We start from the raw sequence: 17,609 nt of genomic DNA, 5'->3' as shown, positions 1-17,609 counted from the left end.
ATATATATATATATGTATAAGCGCGCGCGAGCCCGAGTATTGAACGGTACCGAATGTCAACTGCAAATCGAAATTTATGTCTCGGCAAAGCGGCAGATAATTCACGGGTTGAGATCATTGGGTTCCATCGCAGCTCGTAATTTGTCGTTAAATCTTTACTGCGTACTGATTTCCGCGCGCGTCACAATATAAATCTCTTTCTCCTTTCCTCCACCTGTGTTTCTTTCTATCCTTTTTGCCATCTATCCGATATATTGCAGCTTTATTCGCAATATATAAACGTGCATTTTGAGATTTTCTCAGTTTATGAATAGTCTGGATTTAATTAGTCTCAAAGAGATATAAAAACTGAAAGTATAAACAGCACACGCATTAAAATGTATCTTATAAAATTGATTAATAATGAGTAGAATGTATTAGTGATTGATTTTGTGTTTCTTTCTTATTCTTAGTAAAAATAAAGAAATTAAGTTATTTTTTCCGAATTTTTTCTAAAGCTACAAATCATGTTGGTTTTAAAATATTATTTTATTATTTCTTATAAATACATAGAGTTGAATTGTGATATTATAATTACATATACATATATATGTACGTACATATATATACGTATATTGTATAATCCCCTAAAATGGAAGCTATGAAGATAGTATTACTTTGTCGGAAGCGAAACACGCGGTGAACATACGGTGAAAGGGGACAAAGAATAGTTTCCTTCCTCATTATCGCAATGAATATGGGTGCTCCCCGTTCGTTTTTGCACCTCGCTTTTTTGCGTTTGGAGGTTAATTAACGTCCGTAAGAATTTCTTTGACGGCGCAGAGGATAAGGGAACGTCATCGATGGATAAATAAAGCAAAGGGGCGGGGCCCTTTGAGGCGATAATTAAAGCTACGATGTAAGGGTGGGAGGGAATGATGGGAACGGGTGGAGTGCGAGGGGAGAAGGTGGCTTTGAAAGCCAAGGATGTTTTAGCTCGCGAAAGAGAAAAGAAAAAAGAGATAAAACGACTGCTTTGGAAAGATGCGTGTGCTTTTTTCGCACCAATTTACAGCTCGCGGAATCTCGTTTATGGAACTAGTTTCGTAAGCTTTCCCCCTTGCGCCTCATCGGCCTTGAAGAAGATTGTTAACAAGATATTAGACTTGTTGAAATTTTAATTATTATTATTTTTCACTTGTTAGAGCGAAAAGCATATTGTTTTCGCGCGATTTTTAACATAAGACAAACATGTCGTCAAACATGTCGTGTTGAGGATTCATTCGCGCGATCGCATTGAAATCGCGACTGCCGAGGAATGTTGTAACGGTCCCAATGTCCCGCGGGCAGAAACTCCCGGTTAAACCTGCAACACGAAGGCGTGGGCATTACACGGCATGTCGTATTATACGATGTTACGTACATGTTTTTCCATTTCTCGCGCATTTCTTTTTTCATTTTCTTAAAAAAACAGAAAAAAGAAACAAAAAACGAACATTATAGATCGATAGATTTCATAATCGCCGATTCATAGAAAAGAACAAGAAAGCCCCTTTCAAGATAGTCGATTAAGAGGCGTATTAGATACATGATTAAATTGGATAATTTGTACTTTTTTGATTAATGGATGTAACATTTTTCTCTCTACAATGTCGGAAAAGAAAATTTAGACTTTACGCGTTTGAAGATTGTACAATATTATTTAAGATTGATGGTGAAAGAAAATAATGCTAATCCTTTCCGCATAAAATTTTCGCACACGACGCGCCTAACTTATGTAAATATCGCATCGACAAGTCCGAGCTCGCGGAAAGGGGAAAACTCGGAATATTTAATCCCGGAGAAAGAGGTGGGGAGAGAGTGAGAGAGGGTGTACGAGCGGGTTGTCGACCGCACTAATAAACAATAAATATTCACGCCGGCGTGTATGATGTAACAATACTGTATTACGTAACGAAGAAAGTAAGTTCAATGCACCGTCGATGCACGTGATTGATAGCGCGTTATTCGGGCTGACAGAGAGTTTCGAACGAGCGATTTCGATGAACAATAATTAATGTCGAGAGAAATCGTGTTTGGCACATGAATACACGTTCATTCATTAATCTATTTGATTTTCTCTATATCGATGTATTTATAATTAACGGAATTACAATTACTAAATTAATATGTATATATATATATATGTACACATACTTATAAATTATATTAATTTAGTAATTGTAATATTTATTTATTGCGTTACTTATTTTATTTTTGTATCTCCCTTACTGTCACACTCACTCACTTGTACTCCATCGCCAACAACTATCGGGCATCGATACCTATTTCAATATTAGCGATCGAACGCGCGAGTGTGGAGTATCGAATACTTTAAAACGTTCCTAGTCACGTCTGTCGGTTGAATTCGCAAAAGTTTGTCGAGTACGTCGGTGATTAGAGAGATTAAAGGGAAACATTTTATCGTAAACGATTCGAGAGAATTTAATTCGCCTGAAAGCTTTCGGGGTGAGCGAGCGAGCGAGCGAGCGTTTGCAAGCTTGTGTCGGTGAAATTCGCGGACGAACGAACGAGCGAATATTCGCGAGGGGAGGGAGAGAGGGAACTTTCGATAGGCCATGTTGAATTTTGTGGCGCTTTCATCGTTTAATCGAATCTTCCGCTCGCGGTATTACGATCGCGATCGAATCGTTTGCGCATACGCGTCGATCGATATGATTTAACAAATCCGACGAGCCCCTTTTCCTCCTCCTCTGCTCCAGTCTCCGCGGGTACTCGTAACATTTCGTTCATCGAATCACGGATATCGTTTGATTACACATTTCGAATGGATTAATAATTTTGATAGCGCAATTTCACAATATCTCCATAGTCTCGAAACTCTCATTTGCTTTTTATTTTCGGAATTTGCAACCGATGAGAGCTGCGAGAAACGGCTTGATTATTTAATTAATTAAAAACTAATTTTCTTTCTCTCTCTCTCTCTCTCTCTCTCTCAATATCAATTTAATATAAAATATAAAAAAATGTTGGATAACAAATTACTCGGACATTGGATTATCGATAAAGTCTCTAAACAGCCCGGCGAACTTTGTGCGAGTTTGTAGTCGCGCGCAGATTAATTTATGAAAACGTCAATTTATTAATTAAGCGCGCTCAGACTCGACACGGTGAATCACGAGCGGTCGCTTTATTATTAAACGGCCTATTATGTTACATACGCTCGCAAACCGATTGATATTTCGTTTGCAATTGCCAGTTCGCTCTTTCGATATTTCGCAAGTGACACTCTCACAATCGCTCCCGCCGTTATCGACGTAATCGCAATTATTCGCGGCGTTTACCTTTAGTACCGGGCGTCTTTTGTAAATTGCACGCAAATTTGTCCGGGAATGTCATAAATTTATATGTCTGCGAGTACTATTGCGCTGTCGTACCTTTGACCCACGAGTGTTGAGATTTTTTTGGACACGTATGCTAATGTATTAATATACATAATAATTATTAAAACAAATATATATATATATATATATATATATATTTACTATAAGCTTATATTAATATTATACATAGTTATATTATGTATAATAATAATATAGTAATAATTATAATCATTATATGTATATATATATGTATATTATAATATTATACAATAACTACTACATATTTTTACATATATGTATATATACATATAATCACTTTTATATACACAAATTTATTACTATATCTTGTTTTCGATCGACAATCAGTGAACAGTTTGACGCACGGCTCGCAGATCCGCATCGAGAAACACATTATAAGAGCGGCAAAGTTATGCGGTTTTCTCGTATAGCCGTTCGCGCATACCGGGTGTCCTTGCGGAATGAAAGTACTTGGGAAACGTGACCTCTCTCGTTATTCGTGTATGAGTAATGCTTAGCTCGAGCTTAGCCTAAGCGGCGTTCCGAGATTCCAGCCGGCCTGGTGCGCCGATTGGTCATAATTGAGAGAGGAATGCGCTTTTCTATTAGCGATTATTATCATAAAAAGGTAGCAACCGATAAATAGTTGGGTGGATACTCGAAGCGGAATACCAGTACAGTTTCAAATTAATATAAAAATACATATATATTTATATATAATTTATAAAGACGCAATATTAATTTAAATGTACTATCGTTACTTATTAGTTATAAGTAGAAATATATATATATATATTTTATTTCTTAGCCGTTTTACTTATTTTATTAATATTAATGTGGAAAATATGTGATTGGCGACTTCAAGATTTGTTTTCCTTTGTATTCCAGATTCGGGCGATATATCAAACGAGTGTAGCGATCGAGTTCGGGAAAGCGGAGCGGTCACGTGAGATCCAATCTCGGGAGGACGGAAAAATATGAGCATCCTACAAAACTAGGAAAAAAACAGAATTTTTATCTGGGTGGTCATCATGGAGACTGAGGAGCTCACCAGACTCGTCGACGAGATCTACAAGGTGAGTGATCAATTCTTTCGATCAGATGAGTTAATTATCTCATCAAATGAGTTTAATTAACGATTTAATGAACAGAGGAAGATCGTTCGAATAAAGAAGAGAAAGAAAAAAAAGCTTCAAATTTGAAAGTAAAGTAACGATAAAAATTAAATTTCTCATAAATAATCAATTGAGAGAATAGACTGAATTAAACACATATGGACTTTTGCTCGAGTCGAGAGAAGGGAAATTCGTATTTCAAACTAAATTCACGAAAAAAATGAATCTTCTTGCATGAATAACGGGAAACGGGAATCGTTCAAAGACGGCATTTTTAAAAGCATTATTCGGCGGATTAGCTTTGTAATTAGGCCTTTGGCGTAATTATCACGGCGGTACTCGGAGCTACGACGACGCCTCGTTACGATCTCGCGGAGATCGCGTCGCGATAACGAGGTAACCGCCGGTTAACCCCGGTTATCGCGACGGTCCAGAGTTTATGGGGTTTCGTCGCTGACAAGCGAGCCCCATGGCGCGAGTATATCACGATGCGCGTAGTTATGTTTCAGCGGGGTTATTCAGCAGGTGTACGAGGGGAAAGGGGGATGTGTGGAATGCATCCTGCGTGGTGGATATTAATTGGCTTCCGATCTACACGGTAGGGGAGATTGTATCCTCCCCTTCCTCTTTCCTCCTTCCTTTAGCGCGTGCCGTCGGTTCCTATATCGAGGTGCGTAGAGGGTGCATTTGCGCCGCCATCGAATGTCCCCCTCTTCCCCCCTTATAATTGTACATCGTTTTCTCGTCTAATTTATATTAATTTGATAAACGTGATAAAATATATATACATATAGAGGTAGATGAGAGAGAGGTTCTGTATTCGAAAAATTCAGAGACTTTACTTGCATACCTGTGGGACCTCTATCCAGAATCGCCCGGAATCATAAAACTTTCCGCATCTCTCCAGGTCGCGAAAACTTTACGTCCTCAAAAAGAGACGAACTGTCTTTCACTCCGTTTTTATGGTACATGGACTTTATATGTGTACCCCCCCCCATGGACTTTATATGTGTTCCCCCCCCCCCCTTTCCCTTCCTCTCGTTTCATCCCTTGTCGTTGGGCCCTAGATAATTGTTAAAAAGGAGGCCACGTGTTAATGATTGGTCGGTCCACGTGGCTTAACGAGGCCGCGCTCGTTGTGCATGTTCATTAGAGCGTTCATTACGACCACTTGTCGCCACCCGGAACACCCCTGGAGTCCTTAACAGCCGAGAGGTTTAATTTTTAATATCTCCCTCTATCTCCAGTTCCCTCTACCAGATGGAGAAGCATCCACGGTGAATTAATCTTTCTTTTTTCGTTTCTGCCGTCGGAAGAAAAAAATTCATTAGCATGTCGCAATATGGCGCTTACAGGGTGCAATAAGTGGCGCGCGATCGCGATTTCCTCTTTTCTTTTCTTTTCTTTTTTTTCTTTTCTTTTTTTTCTTTTGTGTGTGTGTGTGTGTGTGTGTGTGTGTGTGTGTGTGTGTAAGAAAAAAATTAAATTTTTATGTGTTTTGCACAATATAAATGTACATAATAAAATAGTATAATATGGAATGCGCGATAACACATGACTTGTTATAGAATAAGGATTACAATATAAATTATTGTATATATAATTTTTATTACACGTATAAAAGCTATATTTTACCTATATATATTTTTTATATTTAAACATATAAATTATATATAAATTTTATTTTGTCATATGTGTGTGTGTATATATATATATAAAATTTTATCTTTTTCTCTCTCTGCTTTTATAATTTGTAATATATATATAACAAATTATAAAAGCAAAGAAAGAAAGAGAGAAAATTTTTAAATTTTTAGAAAAATTTATACGTCAAATGCTTCTCTTTTGTAATTAAGAAAATAATTATTTAGTTTTAAAGAATTTACGACGTTTTGGAGTATCGCGATTTATTAAGGAATAGCTGCGATTCAAAATATGCATTATACATTAATGTAATGGGAATGAATACGTAATTTAAATATTTCTTACATTAATCAAGGCGGGTTGCGACAAAGTTCATCGACCGTAACAACATTTTTTTACGAAAACGTTTTCCTCGAGTTTAATTTATTTTCGTGTCGCCGCTCATGTTTCCTAATTTATGGGCAAATGTTTAAACGATGATTCTTGCTTTACGATAAATATTTTAACAATGCACAATGTTGCAAAGTTGAGATAAACCAAACGAATAAAAAAAAGAAAAAATCATTGAAAATACGAATCGTAAATTCTGTAATCGCGCGAAATTGACATTGGGGGATGATCACGGTGATTTACCATGAAATGATTTGCGCTTTAATGTTTCGATTCCATCGCGAAAAAAAGTGTTCTCGAAATTTTACGATCGTTTCGGGAAAAAAGGAAAATCCGACACGCTGTCGATCCGAGCGAATTTGATATGGTCATTTTAGCGTCGTGAAATTTTTTTTATACGTTTATCGATAGCGCGAACCCGTGTGGCGGCGATAAAAACACCAAATAAATGAAACGTAAATATTTTGAAAGCTTCACTTACCTCACATACATTTATAATACATTGCTCCTTTATCTATTCAAGATTTATATACACAATTTTCTGTTTTGTAGATGAAAATGTGTCAACACATTCCAACATTTAATCCAGCATTTAAATTTGCATACAAATATTTAATGACTCGTTTTTTCTTTTAACCCGTTGCTCGGTCGATTTATCGAAAAACTCGCGCAAGAGAGAACGTCATCGGCGTAAAATATTCCGCTGGAAATCAAACAGGGAGGGGAGGAGCATAATCGGACTGCATAAACGGACTGTCGGCGCGGACTGTGAAATATCCGGAGTTATTACATGTCCGAATTGCAGGGTAAATATTTCGCTGGTCGCGCGGCGCGCTCTTCTGTTTTGCATCGGAATAAAATACCGGCGTCGACAGGCGAAATCAGGATGTAAATATCGCAATAAAAACCGTGACGCGGGCGCGCCTCGAAATGCGCACCCGTGACGAGTCGGGATTGATTCCGGAAAACATCGCGACGAGGATGGCCTTCTCTTAGCCTCCTCTCTAGCCCAAACATGATTTAACTAGAAATTCATAACTCGGACTAATAACAGTTAGAAACACGATACGTACATGCATATACATGGTTAGAGATTCCTATAAATGCCAATTTTGCATAAAATTGTAGACGAGAAAAATTTGACACTTTGTTTTTCCGTTATTTTCTAAGATATTACGTGATACAAGAGATAAAAGGCTCGCGATGCATATCTCCCGTCAAACTTGTACCCGAGAAAGGTTGAAATCCTCGAAGGTCAAGTTTGTCAGACGAATTAAAATTCGACACGACATTAATGGTATAAATTATTCGGCTTCGAGATTCTACAGAATCTCTAGAATTTCCCCTCTTACTCCCCTTCACCGAAGCTTCGATTCAAGGATACTCTGGTAGGAAAATATACTACGATTTTATGACGAATCAAGCCGGAGAGAGACGGAGAGAGACGGAGAGAGACGGAGAGAGACGGAGAGAGACGGAGAGAGACGGAGAGAGACGGAGAGAGACGGAGAGAGACGGAGAGAGACGGAGAGAGACGGAGAGAGACGGAGAGAGACGGAGAGAGACGGAGAGAGACGGAGAGAGACGGAGAGAGACGGAGAGAGACGGAGAGAGACGGAGAGAGACGGAGAGAGACAGAGACAGAGAGAGAGGGAGAAGAGAGTAGTTGCATGTCGCGTAGCCGGTATGCAACGGCACATGGAGTAGACGTACAGCTTGACGTATTACCGGGTAGTGTATTGTAACTGTGCCGTTACACCGGGACCGGGGCACCACCCATAATAATCATGTCATAATCCACAATCCACTCTCCATGCGCGTATAATTGTTATAACGATCTTTATCAACCTTTGACCCTGCCAGTTGAATATGGTAAAGAGAAAGAGAGAGAGAGAGAGAGAGCATTAATCTCCCGTTACGTATTAATTGTACAATCTCCGTTTCGCTCAATTTGAAGATTTGAAAATTTCACAATCAAAGTGTGTAAACTATGTTCGTTGCCTATAGATTGCACGATGTCTACGTTGCATGTCGGCTAAATTTTAGACTCGAACTACTTATGCGCTAAAATTAATTGTTACTCGGCGAATTTATGATTACACGATTGTTGAAAATTATAACACAAATGTAAAATTTATTTTATTCTGTTACAAAAACGACTATGGAGATAAAAAGAGAGAGGAAAAGAAAAAAAATGTTGCCTATAGATTGTGCGATGTCTACGGTGCATGTCGGTTAAATTTTAGACTCGTACTACTTACGCGCTAAAATTAATTGTTACTCGGCGAATTTATGATTACACGATTGTTGAAAATTATAACACAAATGTAAAATTTATTTTATTCTGTTACAAAAACGACTATGGAGATAAAAAGAGAGAGGAAAAGAAAAAAAATGTTGCCTATAGATTGTGCGATGTCTACGGTGCATGTCGGTTAAATTTTAGACTCGTACTACTTACGAGCTAAAATTATTTGTTACTCGGCAAATTTATTATCACACGATTGTTAAAAATCATAATACAAATATAAAATTTATTTTATTCTGTTACAAAAACGGCTGTAGAGATAAAAAGAGAGAGAAAAAAAATGTTGCTTATAGATTGTGCGATGTCTACGGTGCGTGTCGGCTAAAATTTAGGCTCGTACTACTTACGCGCTAAAATTAATTGTTACTCGGCAAATTTATTATTACACGATTGTTGAAAATCATAACATAAATATAAAATTTATTTTATTCTGTCACAGAAACGACTGTCGAGATAAAAAGAGAGAAAAAAAGAAAAAAAATGTTGCCCATAGATTGTGCGATGTCTACGGTGCGTGTCGGCTAAAATTTAGGCTCGTACTACTTACGCGCTAAAATTAATTGTTACTCGGCAAATTTATTATTACACGATTGTTGAAAATCATAACATAAATATAAAATTTATTTTATTCTGTCACAGAAACGACTGTCGAGATAAAAAGAGAGAAAAAAAGAAAAAAAATGTTGCCCATAGATTGTGCGATGTCTACGGTGCGTGTCGGCTAAATTTTAGACTCGTACTACTTACGAGCTAAAATTAATGGTACATGGATTTTATATGTGTTCCCCCCCCCCCCTTTCCCTTCCTCTCGTTTCATCCCTTGTCGTTGGGCCCTAGATAATTGTTAAAAAGGAGGCCACGTGTTAATGATTGGTCGGTCCACGTGGCTTAACGAGGCCGCGCTCGTTGTGCATGTTCATTAGAGCGTTCATTACGACCACTTGTCGCCACCCGGAACACCCCTGGAGTCCTTAACAGCCGAGAGGTTTAATTTTTAATATCTCCCTCTATCTCCAGTTCCCTCTACCAGATGGAGAAGCATCCACGGTGAATTAATCTTTCTTTTTTCGTTTCTGCCGTCGGAAGAAAAAAATTCATTAGCATGTCGCAATATGGCGCTTACAGGGTGCAATAAGTGGCGCGCGATCGCGATTTCCTCTTTTCTTTTCTTTTCTTTTTTTTCTTTTGTGTGTGTGTGTGTGTGTGTGTGTGTGTGTGTGTGTGTGTGTGTGTGTGTGTGTGTGTGTGTGTGTGTGTGTGTGTGTGTGTGTGTGTGTGTGTGTGTGTGTGTGTGTGTGTGTGTGTGTGTGTGTGTGTGTGTGTGTGTGTGTGTGTGTGTGTGTGTGTGTGTGTGTGTGTGTGTGTGTGTGTGTGTGTGTGTGTGTGTGTGTGTGTGTGTGTGTGTAAGAAAAAAATTAAATTTTTATGTGTTTTGCACAATATAAATGTACATAATAAAATAGTATAATATGGAATGCGCGATAACACATGACTTGTTATAGAATAAGGATTACAATATAAATTATTGTATATATAATTTTTATTACACGTATAAAAGCTATATTTTACCTATATATATTTTTTATATTTAAACATATAAATTATATATAAATTTTATTTTGTCATATGTGTGTGTGTATATATATATTTATCTTTTTCTCTTTTTCTCTCTCTGCTTTTATAATTTGTAATATATATATAACAAATTATAAAAGCAAAGAAAGAAAGAGAGAAAATTTTTAGAAAAATAATTTTATTTTGTCATATGTGTGTGTGTATATATATATATAAAATTTTATCTTTTTCTCTCTCTGCTTTTATAATTTGTAATATATATATAACAAATTATAAAAGCAAAGAAAGAAAGAGAGAAAATTTTTAAATTTTTAGAAAAATTTATACGTCAAATGCTTCTCTTTTGTAATTAAGAAAATAATTATTTAGTTTTAAAGAATTTACGACGTTTTGGAGTATCGCGATTTATTAAGGAATAGCTGCGATTCAAAATATGCATTATACATTAATGTAATGGGAATGAATACGTAATTTAAATATTTCTTACATTAATCAAGGCGGGTTGCGACAAAGTTCATCGACCGTAACAACATTTTTTTACGAAAACGTTTTCCTCGAGTTTAATTTATTTTCGTGTCGCCGCTCATGTTTCCTAATTTATGGGCAAATGTTTAAACGATGATTCTTGCTTTACGATAAATATTTTAACAATGCACAATGTTGCAAAGTTGAGATAAACCAAACGAATAAAAAAAAGAAAAAATCATTGAAAATACGAATCGTAAATTCTGTAATCGCGCGAAATTGACATTGGGGGATGATCACGGTGATTTACCATGAAATGATTTGCGCTTTAATGTTTCGATTCCATCGCGAAAAAAAGTGTTCTCGAAATTTTACGATCGTTTCGGGAAAAAAGGAAAATCCGACACGCTGTCGATCCGAGCGAATTTGATATGGTCATTTTAGCGTCGTGAAATTTTTTTTATACGTTTATCGATAGCGCGAACCCGTGTGGCGGCGATAAAAACACCAAATAAATGAAACGTAAATATTTTGAAAGCTTCACTTACCTCACATACATTTATAATACATTGCTCCTTTATCTATTCAAGATTTATATACACAATTTTCTGTTTTGTAGATGAAAATGTGTCAACACATTCCAACATTTAATCCAGCATTTAAATTTGCATACAAATATTTAATGACTCGTTTTTTCTTTTAACCCGTTGCTCGGTCGATTTATCGAAAAACTCGCGCAAGAGAGAACGTCATCGGCGTAAAATATTCCGCTGGAAATCAAACAGGGAGGGGAGGAGCATAATCGGACTGCATAAACGGACTGTCGGCGCGGACTGTGAAATATCCGGAGTTATTACATGTCCGAATTGCAGGGTAAATATTTCGCTGGTCGCGCGGCGCGCTCTTCTGTTTTGCATCGGAATAAAATACCGGCGTCGACAGGCGAAATCAGGATGTAAATATCGCAATAAAAACCGTGACGCGGGCGCGCCTCGAAATGCGCACCCGTGACGAGTCGGGATTGATTCCGGAAAACATCGCGACGAGGATGGCCTTCTCTTAGCCTCCTCTCTAGCCCAAACATGATTTAACTAGAAATTCATAACTCGGACTAATAACAGTTAGAAACACGATACGTACATGCATATACATGGTTAGAGATTCCTATAAATGCCAATTTTGCATAAAATTGTAGACGAGAAAAATTTGACACTTTGTTTTTCCGTTATTTTCTAAGATATTACGTGATACAAGAGATAAAAGGCTCGCGATGCATATCTCCCGTCAAACTTGTACCCGAGAAAGGTTGAAATCCTCGAAGGTCAAGTTTGTCAGACGAATTAAAATTCGACACGACATTAATGGTATAAATTATTCGGCTTCGAGATTCTACAGAATCTCTAGAATTTCCCCTCTTACTCCCCTTCACCGAAGCTTCGATTCAAGGATACTCTGGTAGGAAAATATACTACGATTTTATGACGAATCAAGCCGGAGAGAGACGGAGAGAGACGGAGAGAGACGGAGAGAGATTATACGAAGAGAGAAGGAAAGAAGTTTGTTATGCGAGAAAGGGGGAGAGAGAGAGAAGAGAGAAGAGGGTGTAGGAGGGGGGAGGGGGACTGAGAGAGGAGGAATGTAGATTCCATCCACCGCGCCCAGGTCGAGATGGTCGCTCATAAATATTCATATAGGATTCCTGAAGCCAGGAAAACATTTATTCCTGCAGAAGCGCACGTGTGCATTCGGTAATTTCGCGGCCGACCAATGGGTGAACGCCAACCAACGGCGGAGAAAAATGATGGAATTATGATTTTTCCGTCAAAGGTCCATTGCGCGGTCACAACGCGGTTTTGCGAAAATATAAAGTTTCCGACACAGATTTTTAAATTATGGCTTTTTTATGGGTGAATTTTTAACTTTATGGATTTAACGTTACGGCTGCTTATAAGTATATAGGTTGTTTGTTGTTATTTTCTTTTTCTGAGATGCATAAATATAATTTGATTAAAAGTAAGAGTAAAATATTGATACAAGACATTTTATCTCATAGGAGAGCGAAAAGAATGTTGTACGTTATCGATATATTATTTAATAAAATGTATGATGCATTACACATACGCACATATCTCGATATTTTTCTAATGGATGAAAAATTTATACTGTATATTGTATGTATACAATAATGAAAAATATTATTAGTTCTCTCTTTTAACATATTATGTTATCAATCTTTTAAAATTTGTAATTTTGAAACGACAGTTATCTTTTTAATAAACAAAAATAGTCTTTATGTATAGGATGCCTTAATAAATTTTATAAAATTTAATGAATGAATTAATTAATTAATAACCAAGACAAAATTATTAAGTAAACGTTACTTTTTATCATAAATTTTTATAAGCGTCTTGAATACACGCGCACGCACACACGCACACGCACGCGCGCGCACACACACACACACACACACGCACATTTAAAATACATGTAGAAATATAATAAAAATTTATATTTATGATTGATATATCTTGGATAAATTAATTAATGAAAATTTATAAAATTTGAAAGCATTCTATACGAAAAGGATTATTTTCGCTCGTTAAAAAGATCAATCGTTTTAAGATATTGCAAATTCTGAGTTGTACAGTCAACGGATACGCATAAGAGTCGCGCTTTAACGGATGGCACGCGCGCGTAAAAAGATGGGATCGTAATAATTTTAGTGCGGTGAAAATGCGCGGCTTCGCGGATCGCGGATCGCGGAGGCGGTGAAAGCGAAAATGCGATAAATCTGACAATAGTCGTCCGACAACCGTCGGCGTCCTTTTCCTTTTCCGACGGTTAAAAAAACATCCTGTTTACGGAAGCGACGAAAGATTGAGTCTTTTCGAGAAGATGCACAGATTTCGCGCGAAAAAAAGAGAACATTGCTCGGCGGAAAATTAAGTTTAAACTCGAGCAGCCGCTGATAATGTTTAAATTGCGGCGCGGTATAATATTATATGTGTATACATATATATGGTGAATTATTAATATAACACTATTGGTATAATATGGAGATTTCGCTTGAATATTACTACCGTTGAGCTAATAAAATTATTATTATCGGTTACACATGTTATTATTACCAAGTTAATAAATGATTGATATTGTATTCATGTTATATAGTAAATTAGTTGTTATAAGTTTATTAAATTATAATAGATGGCATATAACAGAAGCGTGTATTTACAAAATTATTACTTAAAAATTTAAAGATAGTTTCAATTTTGCACGAGCAATGAAATATTCTTGTCGGTTGCACAGCTCTAAAATCTGCAACCATAACTGTAATAACGATCGGTGAAAGGAGGAATGGCGGATAATCGAGCGCGCGGATAAAACCTCGGTATCTCATTGTCAGTAAAAAAAGCGTAATGGGCGGCTATATAGGAGTAACTGTTTATGGGCGATCGAGAAGGTTAATCGAGTAAACTCGAGTGACTCGAGAAATGAGTTACTCGGGGAGTGAGTTATTTTTAACACGAAAACATTCATGTCTCCTCTCTTGGGTCGTCCGTGTTCTCTCTCTCTCTCTTTCAAATATATATAAAGAATTTTATGTATATAATATTATTTATATAATTTGCGAACTTGATCTTTGTTGGAAATTCTCACGAATATCATACCGTCTCGTTGTTATAACGAGCGAATCCTTGTTTGGAACAAATTGGCTGTTGTAAATTTGCGTCTCGCAACGCGACGTCCGACGTGGCTTTTCCGCGCGTTGGACGCGTAGAAAGTTAATAATTAAAGATGTCCGGTTGCTTTCACGATACGGCTGCCTTTGCCGCGCCATTCGTATAGTCGGATTGTATCGTGGATTGTAATCGGGCGTAAAGCTGTAACGAGATCGTTCACCCCGCGACAAATCGGACGTAACCGACTTTGCTCGCGATAGTCTAACAGCAGTTTCCAATCCGACGATATTGCAATTTCCTCCCGATCGATCGTGTTATTCTCCACGTTACAGCACGCCACGGCTATAGGCATTCCGATTGATTTCATTTCCCAAGTCGTGGAACATTTCGAGCGGTCTTAAGCCGGGCCATTTGCATGCCTGAATTCTCTTACTTTTATGGATCACCACCATATTTTACAGATCGATTCGAGTGTTTAGAACTTGGATTCTTGAAGCACTCTTGAAGATTTTTTTCCAATTTTATTAAAACTTTCTTCAGTGGTCCCGAAATGTTTCTTAAGCACTCTAAGATGTAGTCGGTTCTTTGACATATATTGTAGTTTATGTTTATACATATAATATATTTTCAATATCTAAAATCTGCTTTAGAGAATCTATAATTAAAAAAAAAAAAAAAAAAAAAAAAAAAAAAAAAAAAAAAAAAAAAAAAAAAAAAAAAAAAAAAAAAAAAAAAAAAAAAAAAAAAAAAAAAAAAAAAAAAAAAAAAAAAAAAAAAAAAAAAAAAAAAAAAAAAAAAAAAAAAAAAAAAAATAAAAATAAATTTTTAAAAAAAAAAAAAAAAAAAAAAAAAAAAAAAAAAAAAAAAAAAAAAAAAAAAAAAAAAAAAAAAGATTATTATTTTATCTCTCTCTCGCATCTCTTTGTCTCTGGAAATCTTCCTTGGAAAATTTTAAAATCGATTGGAATCAGTTTTGTAAGGAAAGACTCTTGCAGTATACAATCCTGGTTATTGGAAATTTTAAAGCTTTGATTAGTCATTGAAAAGTTTGAAATCTTTAAAACTTTGCGTGCGTTCGAAATACAATATTAAATTAGTACTGTTTCGAGTTTTTGGAAATTCGAAATATGAAAAAAAAGAGGGATGTCAAGCGTCTGTTCGATAAGTTGAAAGTTTGGCGAAACATAGTTTCCTTACATCACCACTATAAGAGGATATGGGGATAAGGGGATAAGGGGATAAGGGGATAAGGGGATAAGGGGATAGGCAATAGACACTTGAGATCGTAGCAAGTGATGTCGTAGAAAGTGCGGCCCTGTGTATCTCGCGAGGCCTCGTTTTAATCGCAATTCACCACGAGAGGTTGCCGGTTGCCGATCTCTTCTCGAGTGGCCGAGCGAAAGCGACTTTCTCGTCGTTGCGCGCGATCATTGGCATTCCGCGCTCTATACAATTCCGCTACAATATCGCCTCTCGCGCCGAACTGACATTTTCCAACTTTGAATAATCGCAAATACGCGACCGTTTAAAGTTCCATGAATAATAAAGTGTCAACAAAACGAGCATTTTGCGTTTATAACCAATTAGAGATATAATACGCGATTAATCCGATCTAATTTAAAGAATCGCGAAGAATATTGGTCAAACTTGTTAAAAAAGTTCTTAAAGTATAATCATATTGTTTTTACAATACGCATATATTTAAAATTCTTTTCCCTAACGTTGTTATATTTCAAGATTATACAATATAAGAGAAATGTTTTATAATTTCATCTTTTCTAATCTCATTTAAATGAATTTAAAACAGAGCCATCTTTATCTCGTCTAAAATATCTTAGACGAGATTATCTTATCTTCCTCTACATGATTTCAAGATTATGTAAGCGAAACATTGCGAAATAATTAATGCGAAGAATTTGTTAAATATTGCAACATTGGGACTCGTGAATAAGAGTTATCTCGTAACGTAACGTTATCTCGTTTCGTCGAGGAAGTTGTTCGCGATGAAGGGGGTTATAGGGGGACGTCGGTGTTATTTTGTGACGTCGCGATGCTTATTTTGCCGGAAGCGCGCGGTCTTCCAGGTAGTTTCCGCGAAGCCGTTGGAAACCAGTTGGTCGACTGACCCACCTGGGACCACCTATACGACCTTCCGCCACGCTGAACGCGTGCATCCCGATTGCGCTCCGCGTTGCAGTTGCAGTTGCAGTTGCAGTTGCAGTTGCAGTTGCAGTTGCACAACCAGTCCCGGTGCAATGACGGGCCGGGCGAGAAATTACCCGCGTCTACAACCTTTCTATCTGCTCGTGTAACTTGCAACACTAGCGAGCTTTGAACGAAAGTTGAATCCTCCGGATTCCTCTAAATCTAAATCATTGAAATATTCTATCTCTCGATTATTGAAAATCTCTCGTCTCTTTATCATTCTATATCTATATTATCCTTTATCGAAATTTATCGGTATATGTATTATCGATGAAATGTAGACGAGAAACATGATAAGAGAGAGCGGAAAGAATAGAAAATCTCTAAAATATGTGTTTGAAATTTGTTCATCCATGCGATAGCAACATCTTTTTTCTTAATTTTAAGTTTTAAGCGTCTCTTTGGAAAGCGATTCTTCGATATTTGGATTTGAGAATAATTTTCGATGCTTGACATTTTCCCAAACAGAGTCTCTCTTTACAATATAATTCGGATATATCGAATATTTAGAGTCGCGGATGCGGCAACTCGAAAGTACGCGCCAACTTTTTCATACTCGAAATGTGCGTGCGGTAGTCGATTTCCAGGTCGTTAATTTCGCAGGTTATAACCGTAATCTCGACTCGTTGGGGATGCTCGGGGCGTCGGGATGATGCAATTTTCAGGTTATCTCGTTAGGAAACCGGGCACGTCCTTGCCGACGCGCGCGTTTATCTCCGCGAATTTCTGCCGCGCCCGCGCTATTTATTTATTAAAAATTTCATTTCGATCGCGTACGTGCTCGCGCGCGCATCCCTCGCGGGAGATAAATAAATGAACGCGCGAAAGAGGGTTACGTGGTGGGGGG

General features: G+C 37.1%; 1 protein-coding gene across 3 annotated transcripts in view; it reads left to right on the top strand.

Annotated features, from left to right (window-relative positions):
- Positions 1-17,609, top strand: part of LOC115238773 (zinc finger CCCH domain-containing protein 13) — an 85,068-nt gene that overhangs the window by 8,748 nt on the left and 58,711 nt on the right. For all 3 annotated transcript variants that reach the window (XM_029812837.1, XM_029812838.1, XM_029812836.1), the window contains exon 2: positions 4,269-4,456. In XM_029812837.1, the coding sequence (XP_029668697.1) occupies positions 4,412-4,456 (45 nt within the window). In that variant the 5' untranslated portion in view covers positions 4,269-4,411. The remainder of the gene's footprint in view (positions 1-4,268; positions 4,457-17,609) is intronic.

This window comes from Formica exsecta, unplaced genomic scaffold (assembly GCF_003651465.1).
Source record: "Formica exsecta isolate Colony F162 unplaced genomic scaffold, ASM365146v1 scaffold36, whole genome shotgun sequence".
NCBI classification, from domain to species: Eukaryota; Metazoa; Arthropoda; class Insecta; order Hymenoptera; family Formicidae; genus Formica; species Formica exsecta.
The sequence above is the reverse complement of the archived record's forward strand: the minus strand, read 5'-3'. Positions and strand labels throughout refer to the sequence as shown.